Source organism: Parasteatoda tepidariorum, chromosome 10 (assembly GCF_043381705.1).
Source record: "Parasteatoda tepidariorum isolate YZ-2023 chromosome 10, CAS_Ptep_4.0, whole genome shotgun sequence".
Lineage (NCBI taxonomy): Eukaryota > Metazoa > Arthropoda > Arachnida > Araneae > Theridiidae > Parasteatoda > Parasteatoda tepidariorum.
Genome location: NC_092213.1, coordinates 11,612,375 through 11,639,130, shown reverse-complemented (window position 1 = coordinate 11,639,130; position 26,756 = coordinate 11,612,375). Strand labels below are relative to the sequence as shown.

General features: G+C 29.8%; 2 protein-coding genes across 2 annotated transcripts in view; both read left to right on the top strand.

Moving 5' to 3' along the window:
- Positions 1-2,731, top strand: part of LOC107447647 (Kinesin-like protein at 61F) — a 49,264-nt gene extending 46,533 nt beyond the window's left edge. The window contains exon 25 of the mRNA XM_021145722.2: positions 2,035-2,731. Coding sequence (XP_021001381.2) covers positions 2,035-2,208 — 174 coding nt within the window. The 3' untranslated portion in view covers positions 2,209-2,731. The remainder of the gene's footprint in view (positions 1-2,034) is intronic.
- A 2,208-nt stretch (positions 2,732-4,939) lies between these two features.
- LOC107447608 (uncharacterized) lies at positions 4,940-23,546 on the top strand. Its single transcript, XM_043044087.2, has 9 exons — positions 4,940-5,493; positions 9,797-9,954; positions 11,953-11,998; positions 14,085-14,178; positions 15,426-15,536; positions 17,329-17,381; positions 18,244-18,319; positions 20,010-20,136; positions 23,362-23,546. The coding sequence occupies exons 2-9, from the start codon at positions 9,830-9,832 to the stop codon at positions 23,378-23,380; spliced, it is 651 nt and encodes a 216-aa protein (XP_042900021.1). The 5' UTR covers positions 4,940-5,493; positions 9,797-9,829; the 3' UTR covers positions 23,381-23,546.
- The last annotated feature ends 3,210 nt before the right edge of the window (positions 23,547-26,756 follow it).

Genomic DNA, 26,756 nt, shown 5'->3' with positions numbered 1-26,756 from the left:
TTTTTTTTTTTTTTTTTTTTTTTTTTTTTTTTTTTTTTTTTTTTTTTTTTTAATGATCATGTCAAGAAGTGTGCAACCTCAATTAGAATTTCATAATATATGAGCTCTCTCAAACATAATTATAAGTTCCCGTTTAGAGGAATACATTATTTTTTGTTATGCCATAATTGTTTTAAAATATAAGTGTTTGTCAAGTTGCATTCCATACCTTCTATGTTTTTTATATTTTGTGACAGCAGTGTTTCTTTTTAATTATGAATTTTTACATATTTTGTTATACAAATACATAACTTTATTTCAGAAATATTAAAAATAAGCCCTACTAACTCAGAAGCCTGAAATATTTATTTATGGGGGAAAAAAACTATGTATTTAAACAATTGTGATCGGAGTATAAAATAAGGATTATTTGTACATCATATATCTTCTTTCACACTCTTCAAAGTGTTTTTCTAGTCATATTATAACCGCCAACCCAATTTTTGGGTTTACGACTACTAATGTTCAACTCCCTAGCATTGTAGTTTTGAGCAAAATCCAGAAGACAAGGGTACTCCTAGATCAAGTATTGGAAGAAATTTGCCTTTGTGGAGAACTTTTTGAGTGAATTAACCTGCACTTGCACTACATGGAGAGGAAGACAACAAGAACCTCCCACGTTTAGCCTGACGGCAAGGAGACGAACCCATAATCCGTCTACCACTGAGGATAAATTTACGTCATCACCGGGGTCAGCTTAAGGGGAATTTGTATCGACGAACCAAAGCTGAGGTTCAAACACGGTTCACCTCATTGGAAGGCGAACCCTTTATCTCCTGAGTCATCACGGCTCTTTTCTAATCATAGTGAAACGCCAATCAAAATGACATTGTAAGTAGGCATTCAATTCACATTTAGCCTACGCTTACAATTCAATAAAATAATTGGTATGCCTGCTATTAGTAAGTTATAACTATGGAAATGTAGTGTTAGTCTAAACTAAAAAATTTTGAAAACAGGAACTTAGTATGAATGTAAAAATTCTGCATTGTGAAAATAAAATCTTTTGAAAAATGCTTAAGAGTTGTCAGGTATACCATAGCACTGTATTGGTATGGTAATGATAATTTAAGAAATGTAAATAAAATCTTTCACCTCTTTTTTTATAAAATCATATTTTATTTTGTGGTAGCTATTAAGATTTTAGTTGGTTGTTAGCACAATTATAACTGTCATGTTATTATAAGCATTAAAAATTTTCTGGTTTTTGAATTTCATAAAAATTGTTTTTATATTTAATTAGTGCTAATCTTTCATCAAATAAATATATTAGGAATTTGATTTTTATTCCACTTCATCAAAAGCAAATGCATTTATTTCTGTTTTATTCAGCTAACTTTTTATTCAATTGAATTGCATAATGATTTATTATTCAAGGTGATTGAACAAATCAGTATCAAAATCAAAACAACAAATAGTATCGAAATCTGTTCTTCCCCCCCCCCCTTTCTTTTGAGCGTGAATATATGTTTACAGGGTTTATGTTACATTCTGACTGTCTTATTGATGTTTAACTTTTATGCCAAGTTATTTAAATTTAATGTTAATAACGCAAGATTGCCTTTATTTTTGGCAGTGCTATTTCTAAATAAATTGCCAATAATAAATTTCTTCCTATGTTCCTAAGCGTCGGTTAGAGTTCGCTGTGATTCACACCAACAATTAAAATTTAATAATCCAATATGAGTCTCAAAATGTACATTTAATTTGCCTTTTTTTGATGGGCCTGATTCTTGGGATTTTGCTGTAAATGCACTTTTTTTCCTTCTTTAATATTTTTTCAGTTATTGCCAAAAATTTCACCGTTACTAACTTTCCATATTCTTCCCAAAAATTAAAGATGACTGGTGCTCTTGTTAATTTTTTTCATGCCAAGAAGAAACTTTATTTCTCCTAACAATTCCTAATTCAGCATTACAATGGTCTTAGCATATTTTTTTTTCTTCATATATAATATTTCTATGTGGTTATAAATTAAAAAATTTTTTGTTCCAGTCTGATTTGAGTGTTACTGGTTTGAAAAATAAAGAAAATGTCAAGACCTTTCCAAAGCCTTCGCTTAAAAGGCCTAAAGTGAAAAAGACCAAAAAAATGTTGAAGGAATCCTCAATACCTACACCCACTCAACGAAAACCTTTGTCAACAAGTAATCCATCTCTGTTTACCTGAAAGATTGACTGTACAAATTCATTTTCTTATTGTGCAAAGTATCATATTTATATTTCGTGTGTATGTATATTTTTGTAATCTGTTTGTCAAATGTTTGGTAAGGAATGATAACATTGATTGCTTGTATGCCAGCACTAATTGTTGTTAGCTTTCTTTCATTTAGGCGTATTTAGATTCGTTTTATAATCCAAATAAATGTTATTATATTTCAATTATAAAATTAAATTAAAAATACTTAAATGAAAGAAAGTTGTAAATTAAAAAAAATATCAATAATAAATATGTAAAATATAATTATTAGCGTCGTCACAGTTATAATTTCTTAATAAATTTTCCATTTTAATGTTTTTACTTTTTTAAAAATGAAGTAAGGAAGTAATGTTATTTTAACATATTAATATAATAATACCCTTGTGATTGTTTTTTTTTAATCATTACTGTTTTTGAAAATGCTGACTTTTTAAAAACTGCTGAACCATGTATTGTGAAAGCAATTTTATAATAAATTTTACTTTTGGTATGAGTGTTATATCTTTGCTAAATGCTTCCTATGCTACTTTCTTAATATTAATAATATTTTATCATACCTAATCTTATTAGTTTTTTTTTTTTTTTCTTTGTTTCCCCAGAATGCAGCAACATAAAGTTTGGAGCCCACTTTTTTTTACCAATTATTCAAAAGTGTTTTGTTTTTGAAATTTTAAAAATAAAAACTTAAATTTATTAGTACAAATGTAAGTGTTATTGACCATACAATAATGACTTTTTTATGTTGCACAGTGCAGTTTTAGTCAAGCTGTAGGTCCTGCAATTCTTAGTAAAAAATATTTTGTCCTGACATTATTTTTTGTATGAGTTCAGAGCATTCATTTTCCTATAATACAAATGCATATTTTTAACTAGTCAGTTTGAAGAATTTTTATTTTCAATTTAAAACCTTTTTATTTTAAATAATGCTTTTAAAAATATCAAAATTCAATTGTTAAGACTATCTGCTAATTATGAATCCTGGAAAAGTTTTTGTCCTAATTTGAAAGAGAATGCTACAAAATTTTTGAAGTCAAAAATGTTTTTGCTACTTTTTCTCTGTAAAAGAAAAAAAATCGGGATTGTTGTTTTCCGTTTAAACATCTTACATTTTTAAGAAAAATAAAAAGTCAGCTTTTATGTGATTTTATTGCTGCCTTCAATAAGAAAAATGTAGCAGAGCAATTGGTGAAATAGACATCATGATTTGCTTTAAAGTTGTTTACAAATCATGAGTTTCAATTCATAGTAAATGTGTTTTATGAAATACAGTATTTACGACTTTTTCGTTTTAATTTTTTCCAAGTTTATTTTACACTATATTTAACTGGTTTAAAACGTTTAATTTAATCTTGTTTCGCCAGTAACAGACGAGATCTCAGAGAACCTACATCACATTTCATTTACAAATTGCACATTATGATTCGCTGAAATTACCCATTATGATTAAAATTAAAGCAATTTTAAAATCAAATGTGATTTGTATTTACAATTTTATAATACAATATCGTGATTCGTATTCACATGATTTTAGTACATAAAATTTTTTATTTTTGGGTTTTGGAAATTATACCTTACCTTAAAAATATCCTGCTACTGCCATCAGGTGTGTAAAATGAGAAATAAAATGTTTTCCAGGCAAAAGAAATGAATTAGTTTTATTCTTATTGGCGCATTACTACTGAACACTCTAGTCTGTCAATATCACGAGCGAGAAATAGTGGACGAAATCTCACCCAGTCATTTTCACAGGAGCGAGAAGGAAGGGATTAAAACAGTATTTAGACAGACATTTTCATGGTAAAAAATAATTTAAGATTTTCATCAATTCTTGGTTTATTGATAGTATGCATAAGGAGAAATGAAGGTTTTAATTTCAATAACTTAAAAATGTTTCTGTGATTTTCTGACTATTATTCAGTCTTTTTGAAGAATTAAAAATGTAATGGGGGGGGGGGTAAGTGTAGTGGGCATATATTAAAAAAACATCTATTTTCCTCTTTTAAATTTAGGTAATTGGTTTAATATTTTTAGAAACATTTACTGGGATTGGGGCAGGCATTTTTAATTCAGTACTAGAAACTAGTAAAAAGTTTAATGTTTACAAACTATCTGTTTATGATCATCTTATACAGTATATTAGTTTAAGCTGGTGGTGAACTTTCTTCTTACATCATTAAAAATTCGGAAAACCTATTCATTATAGTTCACACTGGTAGAGGTGCATCTAAAGAACAGATCAGCATCGAAATTTAGGAATAAATTTTAAAATCATTTTACTATGAATTGTTTTCTGAGATGGGTATATGGTTAGGCTTAGCTAAATGTAATGTTTTTTTTTCTTTTTTTGTGCTTCTATATTAGCTTTAGTAAGTATCTAATGCTCTATATTTTATAATAAAATATCTAAAAAATTATTTACTTCTTTAATTATAGCCCTACATAGTAATTTTAACACTGAACACAGAATTTCTTTTAAGTTTTACTTTTTAAATAGAACAATGATAAGGGGTAATAACAATGTAACAAACATATTATATAATTTAAAAAAATTACCAAAATACATAGAATAATAGTAAAACTTAGCATATTTAAAGATATAAATGAGTTTTCACACAAGTTTTTGTCTTCATATTTTAGTTTTTCATAGAAAACAAAACAATTACTTTAAAAATAACTAAATTGAATAAACTATACTATTAATAGTAAATAACACTTTTAACTACCTCAATAGATATTAATTTTTATATTTGAAATAAACAAAGAACCATTCCACTTTTCTTGCTTTTTGATGAAATTATGTCAAGTTCTGCAATTTAAACTGCATCCGAAGTGAACCCTAATTTTGATTTAATGTACGGAAATAGAACGTTATTTTTAGCACTTATTCTTTTAAATATATTCAAGATTCATTTATTTTTATTTAAGAGCATTTTCATTTCTAAAACAATATTTACATATGTTTTTTAATAAAATATATATTATAACTCATATGTACTGAATGATTTTAATGAAATTAGAATTATGCTCCCTTTGCCCCACTCTGAAGTAAAGTGGGTATATCAAAACACGTTTTGAATGCATTACTTAACTGTAAGAAAACAATCAAGCAAAATTCATATGTTATGATTCATATTTAATCTATATGAATCCAATGTATATATAAAATGCACTCTTCTTTAAAACAGGCTTGATTTTATACCTAGTTTCCCCCACCTGACCCTATGTGGACAAATAAGGCATACTAAAAATAGAAAAGTAAGTCAACATTTAGATAATAAAATATGCTTTTTTCGTGTTTCTTTTAATACTTTTCTCATTCCTTCTGCCATAAATTTACTGTTAAAATATATATATTCTGTTATGTTAAATATAACGCAACTTTATAAATCAATAAGTTTAAATTCCTTTAGTTTATGAGTGGAACCTTATATTTAGTTTTATAAATTAGTTGAGAAAAATTTCAAACCCAAAAAATAAAAACTGGAAAATGATAAAGTCCAGGAATTTTCTGCAAGAGAGCATATATTCTACGTGCAGAATTCAATATAACCCCTGGGCATTCAATCGGTTTTATTTGAGATTCGAGAAATTGATTTTGTTATTTTGAGAAAAGATGGCTTAGAATTTGTTTTAAAAGAATTTATGGTACTTGGAAGCTAATTTAAAAAATTGGTTCGGCTGTTCAACGACGGTTATATATAAAAATAAGAAAACATACTTAGGATTATGAGCACGTTAGAACATCTTTTTAACAATATTATAGATTATCTTGATATGGAAACCTCTATCTTGGGCATTGACTTTAATGTAATTTTTTGTTTTAAGAGCAAATTCTTTCCTTATAACTTATTATAAATTTTGCATTGAATCTTTTATTTTAAATATGCTCCAATGACAGGTGTTGATATTGATCCGGTTTTTCCAAGGTATCGGAATTTGCTTTTGGATGGAAGACATTCTTTTAAAAATATTAAAAAACATTTGAAGATACAATGCAATTCCAGGGTTCCCACGGTCCTTGAAAGTCCTTGAATTTTTTTGTTGCTAAATTTAGGTCCTTGAAAGTGCTTGAAAAACGTCTTAGGTCCTTGAAAAACTTGATAGGTCCTTGAATTTGTCCAATACTGCCGCGGCTCTTTCTCGTTCTTTCTGTTTTGTTCCCGAGCTCTCTCACGTGGTTTTTAACGCCACCGTTTCTAACCGGGCCTAGCGTCTTGGTGTCTGCCAAGCGCGCGGAGCACAGCAGACAATCAATGCGTTCGGGGCGAGACTCCACTTCATCTTCTGTCGCATATGCTTAGATCTTCTTTTTTCTTATCNATGTACAGGGTGTTCCAAAATTCTCTTTACAACTTCAAAAATTCATAACTTCGAAAATAAACAAGATATTTATATTCTGTCTTTTGCATGTATTACTGCAACTAATAAAGTTTTGTTTAGTACACTTCAACATGTGCACCATTGGTGGCCCTAAGCACTTCCAGTCTGTAATCAATTTCAAGCCAGGTGATGTAAAGATAATTTTGGAACACCCTGTATATTCTGTTATGTTAAATATAACACAGCTTTATAAGTCAATAAATTTGAATTCCTTTAGTTTATGAGTGGAACCTTAATTTAGTTTTGTAAATTAGTTGAGAAAAATTTCAAACCCAAAAAATAAAAACTGGATTCTGGGAAAATGATTAGGTCTAAGAGTTTTCTGCAGCTCTGCAAGAGAGCATATATTCTACCTGCAGAATTCAATATAACATCTGGGCATTCAATCGGTTATTTGAGATTCGAGGAATTGATTTTGTTATTTGGAGAAAAGATGGCTTGGAATTTGTTTTAAAAGAATTCTTGGTACTTGGCAGCTAATTTACTAAAAGTTTAAAAAATTGGGTCGGCAGTTCAATGACGGTTATATTTTAAAAAAACATACTTAGGATTATGAGCATTGGAGAACATCTTTTTAACAATATTATAGATTATCTTGATATGGAAACCTCTATCTTGGGCATTGACTTTAATGTAATTTTTTGTTTTAAGAGCAAATTCTTTCCTTGTAACTTATAAATTTTGCATTGAATCTTTTATTTTAAATATGCTCCAATGACAGGTGTTGATATTGATCCAGTTTTTCCTAGGTATCGGAATTTGCTTTTGGTGGGAAGACATTCGTTTAAAAATATTAAAAAACATTTGATGATACAATGCAATTCTCTTTTGTTCTTAAAGATTAATAAATTTTTATCAGGTATTTATTTACATTTTATTTTATTCATAGATTCTTTTAATTACCACCAGGAGACGATATCGCCCCTCTAACTTTTTTTTTTTTAATTTTATTTTATAACCGTCGTTGAACAACCGACCCAATTTCGGGCTTACAACTAGTAATGTTCAAATCCATAGCCTTGTAATTTTGAACCCAATCAAGAAGACAAGAGAACTCCTGAATCAAGTATTAGGAGAAATTTGGCTTCATGTAGGACTTTTTGATGGAACTAACCTGCATTTGCTTTACAACATGGAGAGGAAAACCTCCTACGGTTAATCTGACGGCAAAAGGAGTATAACACATGATCCGTCTGCTACTGAGGATTTTACGTCACCACTGAGATCGGTGCGAGCCATCACTAGGATTCGAACCTGGTTCCCCTTATTAGTAGGTGGTTGCTCTATCCCCTGAGCCACTATGGCTTTGATATATTTCATTATTAAATTTATAAATACAAGTTATGATTGATAATTTGTTTTCTTAAAAATAGTTAATATAAAATATGGCTCCAAAAATTTCAAATGCCTTATTTTTCACTTTTGACGTTTTCTTTTCTTTTTTTGAAAAAAAAATTTTTAGGGATATTTAGGTTATCAATATCCTACCTCTGGTTTTAATCTTTAAATGAAGTAAACATTGCTTTTACTTTGTAGAAACGGAGATACAACTAGGTTCCAAATTATTTGTTTCAAATTAGTAATCTGAAATAATTTATTAGCCAAAAAAGTATCTAACTATATCTTATTTCATTAACACTAGGATGCTCCGATTCACGTTTTATCTTGGCATTCGTTTCATTTTCTTAAAGTCGATATTTTTTAAAAAAATAAGAGTCATTTTATTAATAAAATATGCAATTATTATATGAGTAAACAATTTTTTTTTAATTATAACAAAACGAATGATCAGTTTAATTTGAAAAATTATCAATTGTACCAGGAAGAAAAATTAAACTTAGGAAAAATAAATGTGACACAATCATAAGAAATTAAAAAAGTAAATTTACTCGTTAAAGATGACTTATGACATTATAATTACATATAATAATATGAAAATTCAGAAAGGAAACCGTTTTTATCGCTCTTGAATTAAGTTTATATTTTAAAAATGTCAAAGCACACACAACTATTAAAACTATGGCAACATCAAATTTGCCTCTTTTTAATTATTTATTTAAGTTTTCTTTTTACTTTTTTTTAATACTTTCTTTTTGTTACTTTTCTCGAGTGCAAGCATATAAAATGAAGATCTCGAGAAAGATAAATAAAATTTCCGATAACATTAGATAAATGTTAAATTTTTTCTCATGCATTATTAGAAGATCTCAAACAAAAGGTAATAAGGAGTGAGTTTTCTAGTTTTACTTTAACTATAATAAATAAAATAAAAACAGAGTAGAAGAATATGGTATTCTTACATATTTTCGATATTTTACTTTTGATAATTATTTGGATTACAACATCATGTACAATAATCGTCTGTAAATTATATAAAATTTGAAAACTTAATTTATTTGAGTTTAAAACTATGTATTGTTTATCGCTATTTTAAACATCAGTCAACAAATATATTTGTAACAATGATGGTTTTTTCACTTTTAAACAAAACGCTTTTTGACTCTACATTATTCAAACCATAGTTAAAGAACTGATTCGGTATCAATTTTTACAATTTAAAAAGAATTCATTAAACCATGAAAAGATCGTTTTCATTTTCTTAATTATTAAATCGTTTGAAAACCAATTGTAAAAATAAAAAAAAAAATTTTTTTTTTCGTTTTAACTGTTAATGTTTGGACGTTTGAAGACCATAATAAATAAAGCTTGTTTAAAAAAATTTTACATCGAAGAGGTAACGAAATATTTTGAATATTAAATAGCTTATTTTATTTGGTAATGTTTTTTATTTTAATTTTAAAATGACTTACTTCGTTGTATTAAATTGTGGCTTTTTCTTTTGCAATTTTTTTCGTTTTCTCTTTAAATTATTAGAACAAAAACAGTTTTCCAAATATAACAACTCACAATATGTCTCTAATCTAAACTTCATTTTTAAGAAACTCATAATTTTAAAGAAAACTTATAATTTTCTCTATGTCTTTCGACTACATCTTTACTTAGTTTAAAAATTCCTTATTCTATATATAGCAAAATTATAATGTTTGTTTTCATTCCTTTCGTGTCTATACTGTTGTACAGTTTTCGTGCTTTTTGGATCGAATCATATTTTTTATTTACTTTAAAGAAATTAATATGATGACTAATTAACTTTATAAAAATCAATATAACTTTTCAGATAAGCTAAGTAAACAGGAAGATCAGTGTAGATATGTCACATGGGAATTCATGTCACATTCAAATACTTCCTCAAAGTGACAACGATGGCATTAAACTGATTCGCTATATGGATCACATATTTAAATTTACGATAAAAATGAACGATGTATCGTACAAGTAAGACTAATATTTATATTCACATTATAATCGAACTAGTTTATAACGATAGTCACGTATTAAACGAAACCCTCATAAAAAGCTTTACTAAATGGTTGGTATATTAATAAAAAAAATCTATTCTAAACATTGTTGTTAATAGCAAATCAAAAATTTAAAGAGACATTTATACGACTGTTCGTACTAATTATGTTTTACCTTTGGTATTGTTTATAAGAGCTTTAGCTAAATTTGTTCAAAAATTATAGATCGATAAACAATGTGACTCATACTTTGCCATGAATCGCAGAATAACAATGTCTGAGTGTGTTTTCCTTACCTATGTTTTTGTTGTCGTAAGCCATTAAGGCTAGGTGCGCGATTGTTGTTTTCCAGTGGCGCCACCTATGGTCAAGAATTCGACTTCCGCCAGACCCGTTTATAGGGCGGACCCATTCATTCATCCACAGATCGTAATTTTGACCTGAACCAGAAAATGATCCATCTCCAATTCAGTACCTCCAGATAGGTATTGATTTGTTATGGGAGCATGGAGGACTTTGTGATTCGACAAATTTAACGTGCACCAGTCACCATTTACTACATTCGGCAGACTAGATTCGAACTCCCGTTCCCACAAACGTGAGTCCAGCGCCCTGCTATCCAGGTTATTCCGACTCCTCCTGACCCGTGAACGAACAATTTAAACACCGAATCCAAAAACATATAATTATCCAAGAAATTGCAAACTTTTTTGAAACCAATCAATGTTAGTGATAACGTATTTCGCTCCATGAACTACGCATCGAAAATTCACCGAGGTTCAATCACAAAATAAACTCAATCATAAGTTCAACTAGAGAATAGAGAAAATACAAAGTTGTAAAAAGTAATCAGTTTTCAAACATTTGAGAATCGTCGTAATGTTGAGGCAGTCGAGGCATTTGTTCAGGGCCCCACATTCCTAGGCCTCTTGTCGTCCCATGCCAGTGATATTTGTAAAGGAATTTGAATAGTTATAACAAACATTTATTTATTTAAAATTAAAAAAAAATTAGTCTTAATATTGAAAATTCAAACACCTAATTTCAACTAGTAGATAAAATAGAACAGACAGTAATCACAATATTTTTCAGGGGCCACACACAAAAAATCTACTTAAATCAAAATTAAGGAATTTAATAATAAAATTTATTTAAATATTTTTTGATGATTATTCAATTATGGCACCTATACTCAAAATTCCTGATATTTGAGGTCCACTAATGTTGTTGTGCATAAAATATAAAAATTAAACGATAGTATAAAATTTAAAGAGAAAAATAATAAAATGTCATTATTCGTTTTAGGAATTAGAATCGAAAAAAAATATTACTTATATAATCAATTTACATTATTAAAGCAAAAATATTTTGTCCTAAAGTGTTTTTTTTTTCTAGTTGTACTGTGGAAAGTGAATGTTTAAGAACCTCGTAAAATGTAAGAGACCCACTTTTGCGATGGAACTGAATCTTCTAGTTCATTTTTGTACAATGAGCAAAAATAAAAATAATAACGAATAATTTAAGTGAGTGCAAATATTTTTCAATTCGCTTTGAAAACTCTCGAGATATGACGAAACACGCAAAAAGTAAAGTTAACCCTTTATTTAAGGGATCGGAAACCGCCGAAAAAAAGGTATATTTATTCAGAGGAAACATGTTTTTGTGCCTGATTACGCAATTTAAAATATCGTCTGCTCTAATAAACTCCTCGAACCCTTAAAATTGTGCCTTAGAACGTGAAGATTCGTTGATTTGGCTAAAAAGATTTTTTTTTCCTTTTGCACACTGTTCATGTTATAACTTTCTTGCTTTCGTTTTTGATAATTTTTCCCATCTCAGGTTTCACGAGCGAATTGTCTCTGTCCCTGCGTTCTCGTTATAAACTTGTTCGATTGTATCAATACTTTTTTCATACATTTTCACATACATCTCTTACATAAATACATTGAATTAGAGTTTCGCTTAATTTTTTTAGACTTTTGCGGGAACATGGTGAACATAAAATTCAGTGGGAGTTCGAGGTATGTAATTTTTCTCATTATAATGTTTTCCCCCTTAGGTTTAAAAATAATTAAAGTTCTGTATTAAACAAGAAAACGAGTGAACAAACTTAGGAATTTTTTTTCTTTTTAATAATTGCAATTGTATACAAAATTTAAGGATACAGTCTTTATTTTTCCTTCTATAAAACGATATTTGTAGCATATTAAAACTCTATTTGAATTCATATTATGATTAACAAGAAAATAATTTCTCCATATATCATAAAACATGATAATGGTCTAAAACCGTTTCTTATTGTTTTCGGCATATTTTTATATTTTATTGGCTTGATAATCTCAGGTTATGATTCCTTCATAAAAAAAGATTCGGATTCCTTTGCTTGTTATCAGAATTAATAAAATCATAAAGATAATTTTCGCCTTATTTAACGGTATATTTACCTTTGATGTTTATCTTTTTTGTCTCTGTCCAAAACTGCTTTTATATAATATTTCAAAACCAAAAGAAATGTTTCTCTATTATTATACTAATCTGATATTACATTATAAAGCATCGCAAGATTCTATGATAAATATATCTAAAAATATTTTAAACTTATTACTCCTTTTGCAATTATTAAACATGGCTTACTTATAAAATAAATGTGAAACTGAATCCAGTCAACATATGCAATTAAGAAAAAGCATACAAAATTGTAAAACTCTATGAGCAATTAACTTTTTGGATGATTATTAAATAATTTCTTCGACGAAAAACATTTAATGAGTTCTTAATGCAACCAAGACACCATAGAATTACAAAAAAAAAAAAATATGTAGTTGATGTTGAAATAGTAACTGATTAAAATACACATAATTTAAACTATATCTGTAAAACTTTATGTTTGTGCAACCCTTTAATTGAACATTTTTGTTTAATTTCGATGTAGCAGTCTATTTGTCTTGAGAAATAAAGTAATACTGTTTAGCAATCGTAGGAGTTGGTGAACGAAGCGAGGAGGGGTGGAGCCTCCTAGTATCAAATAATTTCGGTCAATTTAATGAATAATCTCAAGAAACGGAAGCGTTTAAGACATTACCTAATTAAAAACTTCATTCTTTTTAAAAATGATACAACACAGTAATTATATCCGTTATCAAAAATACGCTAAATCAGCAATTGCTGCACAGTGTTGGAATCTTGGACGTAAATTTAATTTCAAAAAGACCAAAATTATTCCTCTCCCTCCCAGTCACATCAATTCATCTTGACCCCCAGGAATCTTGTTTTACTGATATGAATACTAATTACCTTGTTAACGACATTAGTTCCTCACGATCTCTCCAGTGGAAATGTATTTTACCTTGATTTGCCTCTTTTGGACACTGTGTCTTTTGAACTTGTTCCGTTTTGTCTTTTTTTTTTCCTGGGCAACTGTGGTTTTTCTAGTTTTGTTTCCCATGTTTATTTTTCCATTTTCCGTTGACAACTTTTTGTTCTATATTTCAAATCACTTTTATTTTATCTTTCTCACGTCTGACATAGTCTTGAAAATGAGCTCCTGTTTTTTAGCCGTTGAGTCATGTCAACTGTTATTTCATATTTAAATATTTTTGAAATGAGTGAAGCTTTTAATCAAGTAATTTCGGTCGATGTTAGCTTTGAATTATTCGTACTCTTCTTTTGTTAGTTTCCTAACCTTACTATACAAATAAAGATTTACAAATTTACTATGCGAATTATAACTATACGAATTATTACTATACAAATACATTATAATTTACCAGTAAATTACCATACAAATAAAGTAAAATATTTATATTTTACACGATAACTCTATGTACCTATTTAAGCATTTTACTTTGTGGCATATCCTTTATATAAGGCATTTTTATCAGACATATCTTTAGGAACCTGATAAAATGCTTAGTTTTTATTTTATACATATAAACTTTTTATTGTTATTATTATTATTTGATATTTTTCCCATTGTATTTTAATTCACTATTACTATCAGTTTTTGAAATAATTGAAAAATATATTAATAATTTTTCAAATTTCATCAAATTTCAATTTGTGTTGTATTAAAAAAAATGCTATTTCACTGTATTGTCTTTGCCACAGCAAGCTATTCTTCATGCACTACATAAAGCTACAACAGATCTAAATGAAATTGAAGAAATCATGGTTCATACCGAATCTTTAACTGTAAAATTCAGTATCCTTCAAACAGTGTATTTCCTTACTTTAAATATGCTTCTTTTACAAGCACAAACTTTGCTTCATTATGTATTTGTTACCACTTTACCTTAAAAGCCGTTAATATGCATTAGCAAACCAGTAAATTAACCAGATAAATCCGTTTAAGTGCGGAATCAAGAGTTTCCACAATATATTTGAACACACCAACTGTTTCCGTATCATTAGAATGTAAAAGTTTATTTTTCTTTCTATGAACGAGTTATTTTATTGATTCGTTCTAATTTTTTTATCGAATTTTTGTCTTGATGCTTAAGACATTAAGGAATAAATAAAGGACATGTTAATTTCCTTTATTTAATAATATTTTAAACCCTTTGATTTCTTTTAGATATTATATAAAGTGATTGATGTTTGATTCTATCAACTAATGTGCTGATCTTTTGATTGTAGTAATTTTATTTTTTAGATCCTAGCAGGTAATGCGCATAATATCTAGGTAGTTTGCAAATTACGCAAGAGAATTGAAACAACTTTTTTGATTAATTTAACACAGTAATCTACAACTTTTTTATCACTGCAGTCCGATCAAAGGTTGATAATTTTACAGTGACCAGCTGAGCGGAGAAGTTAAATTTTAACTTTTATCTATTAACTTTTTGAAAGTTATTAGAGATTGTTTACTATATTATCACAGTTTAAGAGAAATAAAGAATAAAAAAAAAAGTAGTTAGAGAGAAGTTACTTGGCCACTGTGTTTACTTAAATCTAGATATAGATAACACACTGTAAAAAATTCCGAATGAAATTGCAGTACAAAGCACAAGCACTTTGGGTGCATCATCCGTAAAATTCACTTATACCGTAATTTTTGCAGTAATATTTATTTAATTAGAGGGATTTTACGGAAATAATTACTGTAAAAACTACGATAAATCAGAATTTTTTTTTTGTTTTGTTCCCCAACATGCTACAGTAAAAATGGATTTTAAGAATACGTTTCAGTAAGAATGGATTATGGTAAAAAGTATCGGCACCCAATATCACAATGTGATCCGGAATTTTTTGCAGTGCATAATACCATAGATACCATCCTCTATATTTACCTTGTTTAATACATACAGAAACAATACATTTTTTAAAATAAACATATCACAATTCGAATTCCGACATGTATGGAGTGCATAGATCACCTAAGAGTATATCTTTCATGTTAATATTTTTATATTAAAAAAATAACTAAGTATAAGTCTTAACTTTTGTAAGATTTACATCCTTGGAAACTTAGCCACAAGATATGCTTTGAAGGAGTTGATAATCTAATATATTGCTGCGGTAAATATCAGTTTCTTGTTTCGTTCCTGGAAAGAAATAAAGGTGAAGTTTTATTCAATTGCTCAAATTTTATTTTTATTTTTATAACTTATAAGCACAATGAAATTGTTTTGTTTATTCAAAATATAAGAGGTTTGAGTGTTTCAATTTATTTTATAATCTGTGTTCAACAGCCAACCAATATTTGGTTTTTGATGATCAATATTCAACTTCCTAGAATTGTAATTTTGGACCCGACCCAGAAGACAAGGGAAGCACGGCTCCCTCTTCCACCTTTTCAACATTCCCAAATTACAATTTAATATTCATTTTAAAATGATTGAATGCATTAAAATTGCTAATTATTGAAATAAGTAATTTTAATTTTTTTAAAATAATACCCTGATTTTGCAAAATACTTGCCAAATAAAGACCCCAAACAGGCTTTGTGCATCGTCGAGCCGCCTGATTAGTAAATCGGCCTTTGCCACTGTTCATTGCAGTACAATCATAATTTGACCTTAAAAAAAGGAAAATTGCTTCTATCGAAGCACTATAGTTTATTTCATACCGGCGTAGAACAGCCGCCCTATTTTTGAGTATACGACTATATTCAACTTCGTAGCATTTAAATTTCTTAGACAACCCAGACAACAAGGGAACTCCTGGATCAAGCATTTGAACAAACTAACCTTCACGGAGGACTTTTTGGTGAAACTTACCAGTATTTGCGTTACATGAAAAGGAAAACATGAAAACTTTTCACGGTTAGCCCGACGGCAAAGAGATTTTTATCCACGATCTTTCTACCGCTAAGAATATTTTACGTCAGCACTATTGTCAGTGCTCTTCGAGGCAGAATTCGTATCGATCATGCTGCCATCACTGGGATACGAACCTGGGTCATTTCATTGGGAACCCTGCTATCTATACCTCTATAGCCTCCCATATTGCCATTTGAGAAAGCATCACAAAATGCTAATATTATATTTTTATTTATTTATTGTATTATTGTTAGTGATATTCTTAGTTACTATTATTAATAAATTACCACCGCCCTGAATCTGTCAAAAATTAGGTCCTTAAACCTGCATTGAGGGGTGGAAAAACAAATCATTATTGAAATGAATCCCAATTAAAGTCAATAAAACTGGTTTTATGTCTGAAGAAACTGAATTTGAGCTATTGACGTCGTTTAACACTGTTATTTGTACTTGCTAATGTTTGAGTTTGTCATCAACTCTACAGTTAATCAAATTTAATCCTCGGCAATGATTCGTTAAATTTTGATAATATTTTGTTTCGCTTTGTTTTTCTTTTTTCCTAAGTATTTACAAAAATTCAGAAAAATAATATTAAGGTTGATGATTACAAAACACTCTGGTAATTTCTGTTTTGTAAGAAAAGTTAAGGAAATCTCACCCTCTGGTGAATTTGGTGTGTCAAGTAAAAAGCACTTGAACGTGTATTTTTTAGATTTTTTTTTAACCGGTGCTTATTTTTCGACCTATTTGTTTCGGTACATTAAAGTAGGTGACTACGGAATATTCTGAAAGAAAATTAGCAGTAATATGAAGATTTTTTTCTCCCTTTTTAGCGTTTTTTTTTACAATGTGACTATAGAATTTGTTAATAATATCACTCAAAAATTTTTAGTTTTTTTTTTTTTTTTTTTTTTTTTTTTTTTTTTTTTTTTTTTTTTTTTAAGAACAACAACGTTTAACCTGAGTCTATGAAAAATTTTATATTCTTGTCATTCCGCAACAAAAAAAAATTCACAATTTTTTTTTTATAAGTATGAGGCATTTATTTCTGATCAAAATAACTACATACTTACTAATATTTTTTCCAGTAGCAAAAGAAATTCCCGCAGCGGAGTATCAGCAAAGAATGACTAACTTCAATGAGGTAAGCTATTTATAAACCATTTCTCCGTCATTTTTTATTTGTCAACTTTTCGTTTTGTGGCTCAGCTAAGTTAACTTTTAATCGAGCTTTAAGCTAAATCGTAAAAATTACTCATGAGAATATTGAAAAAAAAAGAGAAAAAAAGCGGTTCTTAAGTGTGCAAAGAGGCTTTTCCTGTCCACATTACATAAAACAGAGTTCATAACATAATAAAACCGGTTGAGCCTCTTTCCTGGCTTCGGAGATTTCGTGAATATGAGGTAAATATAAACATTGATTAAAAACAATAAAAAATTAAGTGGCTATTCTAGCTATGTATTCTAGTTGTGTACTACATTACTTTTTGAAAATAATAAAAATATTTATTATAAGTATTTGTCAACGATGCCGTAAACTACAATTGGTGATCGAAATGGGATATAGTTGACGTAGAGCAGAACTCTCTACCTATGGCAACACTTCGCATACTTTCACCAATAGCGTGTGGAGAGTCATAGGAGAAGGAAGTACGTCAGTTTCTTAGTTCTTAAAAAATTTTAAGTTAGGAAACTATATGGAACTGAAAACTACATTGAACATAGTTCTAAAAAAAGCTTCGTGGAAATTTTAAAAAGTATTTGTGACAGTTAAATACGAAAAATATTTAAAAAATGGAAAATATCATAAGAGAGGGAGGGAAGGAGAGGGGAAGAGGGTCAAGACATGGAACAGGTCTTCTCCTCAGAGGGCGTATTCGAGCGCTACGATTGCGAGTTACCAAGCAATATAAACGATCCGTCGTTATTATTAAAGACACTATTCATACGAAAAGCAACAGTGATATGTATTAGTGAAGTTATGTTTTATTTTTTCTTTCCCTTAGATCAGAAGTATCGAGGCTGATGAAAATAGTTACAATGCTTCTTCGATCAGAGATGCAATATTTAAGGAAGACGAAGGTAATATACATTTTCTTAATATTCAGCTAACTTCTATGGCTTAATGTAAGAATGGTGAATATTAATTTTAGAAAAGAGTAACTGGGGTTTCTTAGTCCACCGGTATTACTTAATTCATTCTCGAAATAAAAATTTGAGCGGCAACGTCTAAAGTTCACCTTGAATGTTTTATAAATGGGTATGTCAGTAGCAATGTTGGCAAGATTTAGATAGATACATTGGTGTCCAAAAGTTAACATAACATGAAGCTGCATAAAAGTAAACATAATTGATGTTTACGTGAATGTCTATAGGATATCTGAGTCAGAATGGTAGGAAAAGTAATATGCAAGTATAATACGGTTATACCACTGGAAAACAATGAAAAAGAATGGATTTTATTAACTATTCGAACGAAAAAACAGTTCGGAAAAAATAGTGCCAACTAACAGTTTATAGTTTAACGAGAAAAAAAAATTAAAAGGTTATTTGGCAGTTTAATATGGTATCTTGTCAATTGTAGAAGACATGACAGGTTACACAACGTTTTCCCTTATGTTGTGTAAATAAGTTGCCTCCTCCATGAGCCCCAAGCAATTTGTATAGAGCTCTTTCTAATTCTGAAACAAAGTTAGGTTAGTGCGAAAGAGCTGCAATTTGTCTACCGAAATTATTCCACTCATTCTCAATAGAATTAAGATCCAGTGAATGATCAGGCCACTGCAGATGCGCTGAATATTTTCCCTTTCAAGAAAGTCATCGACCAAGATCAAACGGGGATTCATCCATGAATATAAATCTAGGACCAAAAGCGTTCCAGAATAGGCGAGTATAATGATGAAATGCTCGAGTACTTCGTCTGTGTACCTTTTAGCAGTAGCAGAGAGATGGAGATTAGTGTGTCTCTTCAGCAAGAACACATAACCCACCTGATATCTAAATCGACTTTGACTGAAATGTTTTAGCAATGCACACAATTTCATCCTCAAACAGTGATTCTCAACAATTGAATTTGGACAATTTTAACTAAATTTACTCACGAACGGTGGTGGCTTAGGGGATGGAGCATTCTCCACTCAATGAGGTGAATCAAACGGTTTCTGGTTGGTACGAATTCTGCTGTCGCCTAGCACCAACTACGGAGCTGATGTAAAATAGCCTCAGAGGTTGACGATCATGAGATATAATCTCTTTGTCTTTGGGCTAACCATGGAAGGTTTCTCTCCTTTGCATGGTTCTCCGCGTGTAATGCGAATGCGGGTAAGTTCCACCAAAAAGTCCTCCATGAAGGCTGGTTTGTCCCACTGCTTGTTGGTGGAGTTTATTGTCTTCTGAGTTTGGTTCAAAGTTACAAGGTTATTGAGTTGAGCAATGATAGCCTTTTTTTTAAAAAATATAACAATTACTTGCATTTTTCCACACCTTGCAAATAACGAGTTGATAATTTGGGCACGGACCTATCCTTCCTTCCCAGATTTCCAAACTTAATTTTTTACACTAATTTTTTAAAATAATTTCACTTTTTGTTTGCATGTTATTATTCTTGGATAAACGAATTTTATAATTGTGCACAAAAATAAGATTAGCTTTATAAGTTATCGTATCAAGTCTCTATCAGACTCTAACAAATCCACTGATTTCGTTTGTGTCATTATATTTATTCCTTTTAATGAAAGAAATTGAAATCATGAAAATTTTAATTTTCTTATAGTTTTGAAGAGATATGAAAATTATAACAGCGGAGAAGATATGCAGCAAAACAAGGCAGATGATATGGAATTACGAAGCCCACATAAAAAACTGAAAACCTCACATGGGATTTTTTATCGTATTTTCAAGTGAATACAATTGCTTTTTTTATCCTTCGCAATAATTGTTTTATGACAGTCATTAGAAATTATTATATCGCTAGTTACTATAAATTAAGTAGTTAGAATGCATTAAATAGTTAGTTAAATAACGTATACATATTACATATACATATTTAAAAAGAGAGAAAATTATTTTTTTGTATACATATTGTTTTCTTTCAAACTTTATATTGAGATGTCAACTTGCTCCGGACAGCGGATAAATATTTTCGAGTGGTAATCTTTTAATGTATGATTCTTGGTTTAATAAATTCGATTTATAGGGTTTTTACATACCACTACTTCTAAAAAATTGAAAGGTTTAAGTTATGCGTCCCTCTGCTGCAGGCTGCAGTCAGGGAAATAAACCAAAAGTCTGCAAGTTTTAGTTCTCAACCGCTTTTTTAAATATTCTGTCTTGTTCGGAGCAGTTGGTATCTCCACCTTATATAAAACGATTAAACCTCAGAAAACTTCTAAAAGCTTCTTTCTGCAAAAAACTTCTTTTTTAAAAAAAAAAAATAAATTATAAATACCTCAAAAAAATGGTCTAACGAAGAAAAGCAAAAAAATATTTTTTGAATAATGCATTTTTAACCAAAAATTGCTCATATTTGTAAAAAAATTTGTGAGTTTTAAAGCGAAGCTCTAAAACTTAATTCCATCATTTTTTTTAATTNTTTTTTTAACGCTAACATGATATAATTGTTTATTAATATATAAATAAAAAGTTTTGCACTTACGACAATTGCTTTATCAACGCCTTTGCATTTCACAGCTAAAGTTTCCACGCACACTTTTCGACATCCGACGTCCTCGGAAAGTTATTGACATTGGATGAATGAAGCACACTCTAAGCTTGTTTTAAAATTCGAAAAAATGTTTGCAGTAATAGATGAGACTTCTATCTTCAAATTCCACACATTTTTAACGTGAAATAAACATAATACTGAATAGCAGCACTTGAAAAGTGCCAAATTCGAATTTGCACAAAGTAGCCCCCGCTGCACAAAGTAGCCCCGAATGACGGTACCTCAAAAAAATGGTCTAACGAAGAAAGCAAAAAAATATTTTTCGAATAATGCATTTTTAACCAAAAATTGCTAATATTTCTAAAAAAATTTGTGAGTTTTAAAGCGAAGCTCTAAAACTTAATTCCATCATTTTTTTTTAATTAACCACGAAACTTCTTTTTTTTAAATTTTATTTATTAAGTAAGGGTCATTAATAAAAATGTGATTCGTTATATTCATTTTATAGTGAGAAGGAAATAGCGCGTTCATTAAATTTGATTACTCGACTTCCAAAGATAAATACCGGAACCACCAGCCTAAAATATAAAAGTGATCATTTCTCATAGCACCGCTTAAAAAGTCATTTAGATTTGACACAGTATAGTCGTGATTGGTTTTTGTGTCATGAAGCTCCTTATTTGTTTCAATCTAGTGCGGTGGTGCATCATTTGATGAAAAGAATTTGATCCAGCATGAATGCCTTAAAATTCTTTGATGGAAATTCTAAAGACATAAATTGGCCTTGTGACAATTGCCTTTTCCAAGATATAGGAACCATGACCAGAGATTAACCTAGCGATTTTTTCTAAATTTTTGAGTCAGACATAGTTCAAAACTACGTTTAACTTCACAATCGTTTTTCCAGACCGAATATTAGGGTTATTTGGTTTGGAGATTTTGCACCCGACTCCCATAGACAGTTTAATATCATTACCGCTCGTCTATAATGCTGTTTGGCTCACTCTCAATAGCATCACAATAGCATCACAATAGCATCTCAATAGCATCAAAAAAATCATGATGGTTTTCCATTGATGGCCCAATATAAATGTTATGGTTACCATCTTGAATTTCCAGGAAAAAACGATCGTACAGCTTGATGAAAACTTGAACGTTAAAAAGTGTTGGGCTTTCAAGAAACCAATATAAACCATCAAAATATCTTGATGCTCTCACATTTAATCCTAAGGTTGAAGCTTGGATGTCAGTGGCGTAAATAACACCCTTGCAAACATGGTGAGGTAGGTTGCACAAGATTTGAAGGCACAGGCGCCTAAGAAAATACCTCTAAAAGCTGCTACATATGTTTTTTATTAAGACATTTTTTTCAATTCATTTTATAAATAATAACCCTTAACTAAACTTTGAATATAATTATTGTAAGGTAGTTAGTTGTTTTAATATGGTAAGGATATACAAGGCTACAATTCAGTGCTTTTACATTCGAATTACAATTCTCATTATCTTAAATTTGAATGAAAATAATTATTTTAAATACCCGAATGTCTCTTCATCATTGTGTTCCTGTTTCTTATTATAATTTTTAAAAAAATTCTGCTTATTTTAGGATAAGACGCACTTTTAAATCTTGCGGATGGGGTGCGCTAAAGTTTATGTACGCCACTGTCGGATGATTTGCAGGGGTTGAGGCCGAGTTTGAGAATGAGAAAGCAAGTTTGATGTTACTCCATTTCCAGTTTGTGATTATAACACCATTTTTGAATTGAAAAGCAAAAGTAAATTGTAGTTCATTTCTGAAGAATTCAAATCTGCATTAAAAATTGGTGAATTAATTTGAAATTTGGAACTTGCTACATGCTTGACCCACGGGGGAGTGAGGTGGAATATTTAGGTTCATATCTTTGAAATATTTCTCTCGTGTATTTTTAGATTTTCCATATTTTTATTTCAGTTATATATTTTTTGTATGAGTGGCATTTCACGAGACATTTGACCGTCTCACAAAGCTTTCCGGACACCCTGTATTACAATTTCTTTTTTACGTAGCGATTTTCAATTTTATAGTGTCCCGCAGTGATCTGATAGCTAAGGCGCGGTTCACAGCAGATCACCGACGTCAAGCATCACTCGCTGTGGTCAGTGTGCGTATGGGTGACCTCTTGGATCAGTCTGCGCAGGGACCGAGGGTGTGCGGTATTGGTCCTCGTTAAACTGTTCTACCGTAAAGAGCTCGACTTCGCGTGCAGGTCATCGGGCTACCGAAGCGTGGGTGCCATCCTTTCTGCAGAGGATCAAAACTCTGATGGCGTGTCTTCGGATCATCTTCAGGGATGTTTCCCAGACCGTCGCCTTAGCCCATTGTGCAGCTCTAGTGCGACGTAAATGAACTACAACAACAACAATTTTATGGTTACGTAATTTACGTGCTAATTGCTTGCCTTTTGTTTCTTTGTTATAGATTCATCTGGAGATTTTGAATTGAATCCGGCGTTTTGTGAAAAGGAAAAAAAATATGCCTCCTCTATTACTATATTATTTGAATGTTAAGTTAAGTGGCAGGCAAATTGTATGTAAACTCGCATTGGTAATTTTTATATTTGTTATTTTCTTGATCATTAACATTAAAGATGATTAAGATTAAAATTTTTTAGTGTTTTGCATTCATTTTTGCTTTCCTTATTATTTTCCTGGTTATATATATTTCCTGATTTAGCTTATTTTTTAATATTTGACATAAACATTCGATAATGGAAACTTCACACAAAAATAAAATTTATACAATTTTAAAAAAATTAAGCTACTAATTTAATAATTATAACATAGAAAAAAGTTATCAATTTTATCAGTTTATGAAAAATCTTGATTCTCGGTATATACGAAATACACAAAAAATTCGCACAACAGTCCCCTGTGAACTAGAGGGTCATTGAGATTAAGATTCCACATTTTGTGACTAACGGCGTGATGGTGACAATAAAATCAGCATTGCGCACCTACCTCTTTTATTTCCCTGGCAAGCTGGTACCCGTTCTAAAGCTGGGTAGATTCAAAGCCTAGATTCATAGCTTTTTTTTCATCATATCTTTGGAGTGAATTTAAAAACTTTTTGTACACAAAACTCGCTGTATAGTGCGCAAAGCAAGAAACAGACCACCCAGAATAAATTTTGATCTAATGATCTGATCTTCATGTTTTGTGACTCAATCTAAATATTTCGAAGGGATGACCTCAAATATGCTAATTAATTAGTACAGACGATATTTTAACTTACGAAATCAGACGCAAAAATTTACTTTCTCTAAATAAACATACCCTTTTTCAGATGTATTTAGATTTTGAACCCCCAAATTGGGAATATGGTTCACATAGTTTGATCAGGAGAGCGATCCAAAGTTTAGATCTCTTAATTTTGATTTTACTTTTTGCGTATTTCGATATGTATCGATCTTTTTAAACAAGTTGTAAAAATTTTTAACATAATTTTAAAATTCGTTTATCCAAAGATAATTGCATTCAAAAAAATAAATTTTAATAGACATTTATTATTCTTTATAGCTGGAAAATTTTTGAACTGTTAGGCATACAACTTTTTACATAATTTTAATGTATGTAATTGTACTTGGCAAAATACAAAATTGAGTTAAATCGGTCGAATTGTTCCTGCGTATATTTAAAATTCTCAGAAACTATTCAACCGGTTTTGCTCATTTGTATTTTGCCATGCAAAATTACCTATTTTAAAAGGATGTAAGAAAATATATACCTCACAATTAAAATTTTTTCCGACTAATACTTAATAAAATTACTTAATAAATAATATATATTTACTAAAATATACTTTTTGCGTAACATAATCTTTGGATAAACGAATTTCATAATTGTGTGCAAATATTTTGCAATTCGCTTAAAAAGTTCTTGAAACATGGTGAAATACGCAAAAAGTAAAATTAGCATTATGGGGACCAGCCATTGGACCGCTCTCCTGGCCTTACTATTTAGACCATATTTCCCTGATTGCGGCTACCCTCTAGATTTTGGGGGTCAGAAATCCAAATCCGTTGGAGAAAAAAAAAATTATTTAGAGAAAGAACGTTTATGTGTCTGATTTCATAACTTAAAATATCGTCTGCACTAAGTAATTAGCATTTTTGAGGGTATCCCCTCGAAATATTTAGATTCTTTACGTTCTAGAACGTGAAGATCTGATCATAAGATCAAAAGTTATTCAGGGTGGTCCGTTTAATTTTTGCACACTGTATAGAATTTCAATAATATCATATCAATTGCAGTTTTTGCGATCATTGTTATTGGGTTAAATTTTTCAAAGCTATTTCAATTGGTAGAGTTGTGTATCCGTATTAGTGGATGTATCCGTATGCTTATAGATCTTATTTTTTATTCATATAGTGTTTTTATTTTTAGAACTTTATTTAAAATTCACCCTTGTTTAAATTTATTTAAGTATTAAAATTTATTTATTTATAAAATTATTATCACAAATTTATTTTTATTTATGGAAAACAAAACAGCTAATTAAATTGTATTAACATTTTTCTTACGTAATTAATACTTGCAATCGTTTATGATTACTAGTAATTTATTTTTGTTCAATCTTTATTTAGAATGAATTACAATTGTAATCGACACCTATTTCTGGACGGTGACTAGTTGATTTGTATATAACTGATGGTCTGCCCCAGTCTACCAGCGGCGACAAAAAATTACACATCCTGGTGTGTGAGATCCCTTTGACGTCGGGTTGACAGTGAGAGGTTTCATGAACGCAAATGTGGTGTAATTGTATCTAAACAATTTTTCATAAGAGCACAAGATGGTCTTAATACTTGACCAATGTATTCCATTGTCTCCTAGATTGGGTTCAAAATTAAAAGGTTTTAGGCGTGACGAACTGTATTTACTATCATTTATATGAGATGTAAATAAATAATTGTTTGAATGTTTCGTTTTGGTATTATTCAATTACAATCAGGTATTGTAGATAGGTTATTTGTACGTAGAGATTAAACAAATAATTTTAAAATAAATTTGTCATACTAACAATCAAATAATTTGTCACTTCTGTAAAATATTTTCTCTAAAAAGTTTATGAGTTAGCTGGCACGTAAATATTTAACCATTGCTGATAATTTGCATCAGTTTTCTTGAGTGAAGAATTTTTTAATATACATTTTCAACAAAACACTGTAGAAAATAAAAAATTAATATTTAAAAATGTGAAAGGAAGTGATGTAAAGAAAAACACGTTTTTCTAAAAGGGGGGGGGGGACTAAAAGTCAGTTTAATTAAATTTTACTCAAGTCGTTTAAAAATTCTGAAGATATTCTTTTAAATCTCTATTCTTCCTTTTAACGTCTTATTTGCATTAGCTAACAACTATAAAATGGATTATTAAAATGGAAAAGCAATAAATAAAATTTTAAAAAAAGTTCTTTGAAAAACTAAAAAAACTTCTATTAGCCTTACTGTACTGAAACTTTGAGGCAATGCTTAATGTTCAAACTTCAAAATTCTCATTCGATTAAAAATAATAATGAAAATAAACGGAAAGACAAGAAATAATCTCACTAAATTTAACTTAAGAAAATTATTGTAATCCTGATTCCCCTCCCTCCTAAGGCTACTATACTAATTCAGGGGCTCTACTCCCTCCCATAATACTGTCTTAAAAACTGATGCTTACACCATGCGCAACACAGCACTAATATTACTGCTGGTGATCATTTGCACGCTTGCAGATAGCTTGCTCGATTAAAGTTGAAATTGGAGTTTCTGTTTTATTGATATTCTGTTATATTGTTTCCAGTTTGATTGTATCTCATTTTCCTTATTAAG

Bases quoted from the DNA above. Each gene is read 5' to 3' on its own strand.
- LOC107447608 (XM_043044087.2), top strand. From the start codon at position 9,830: ATGTCACATGGGAATTCATGTCACATTCAAATACTTCCTCAAAGTGAC. The intron at 11,999-14,084 runs GTATGTAATTTT...TCTTTGCCACAG, and splicing joins AAATTCAGTGGGAGTTCGAG to CAAGCTATTCTTCATGCACT. The intron at 15,537-17,328 runs GTGAAGTTTTAT...TTTTTCCAGTAG, and splicing joins GTTCCTGGAAAGAAATAAAG to CAAAAGAAATTCCCGCAGCG.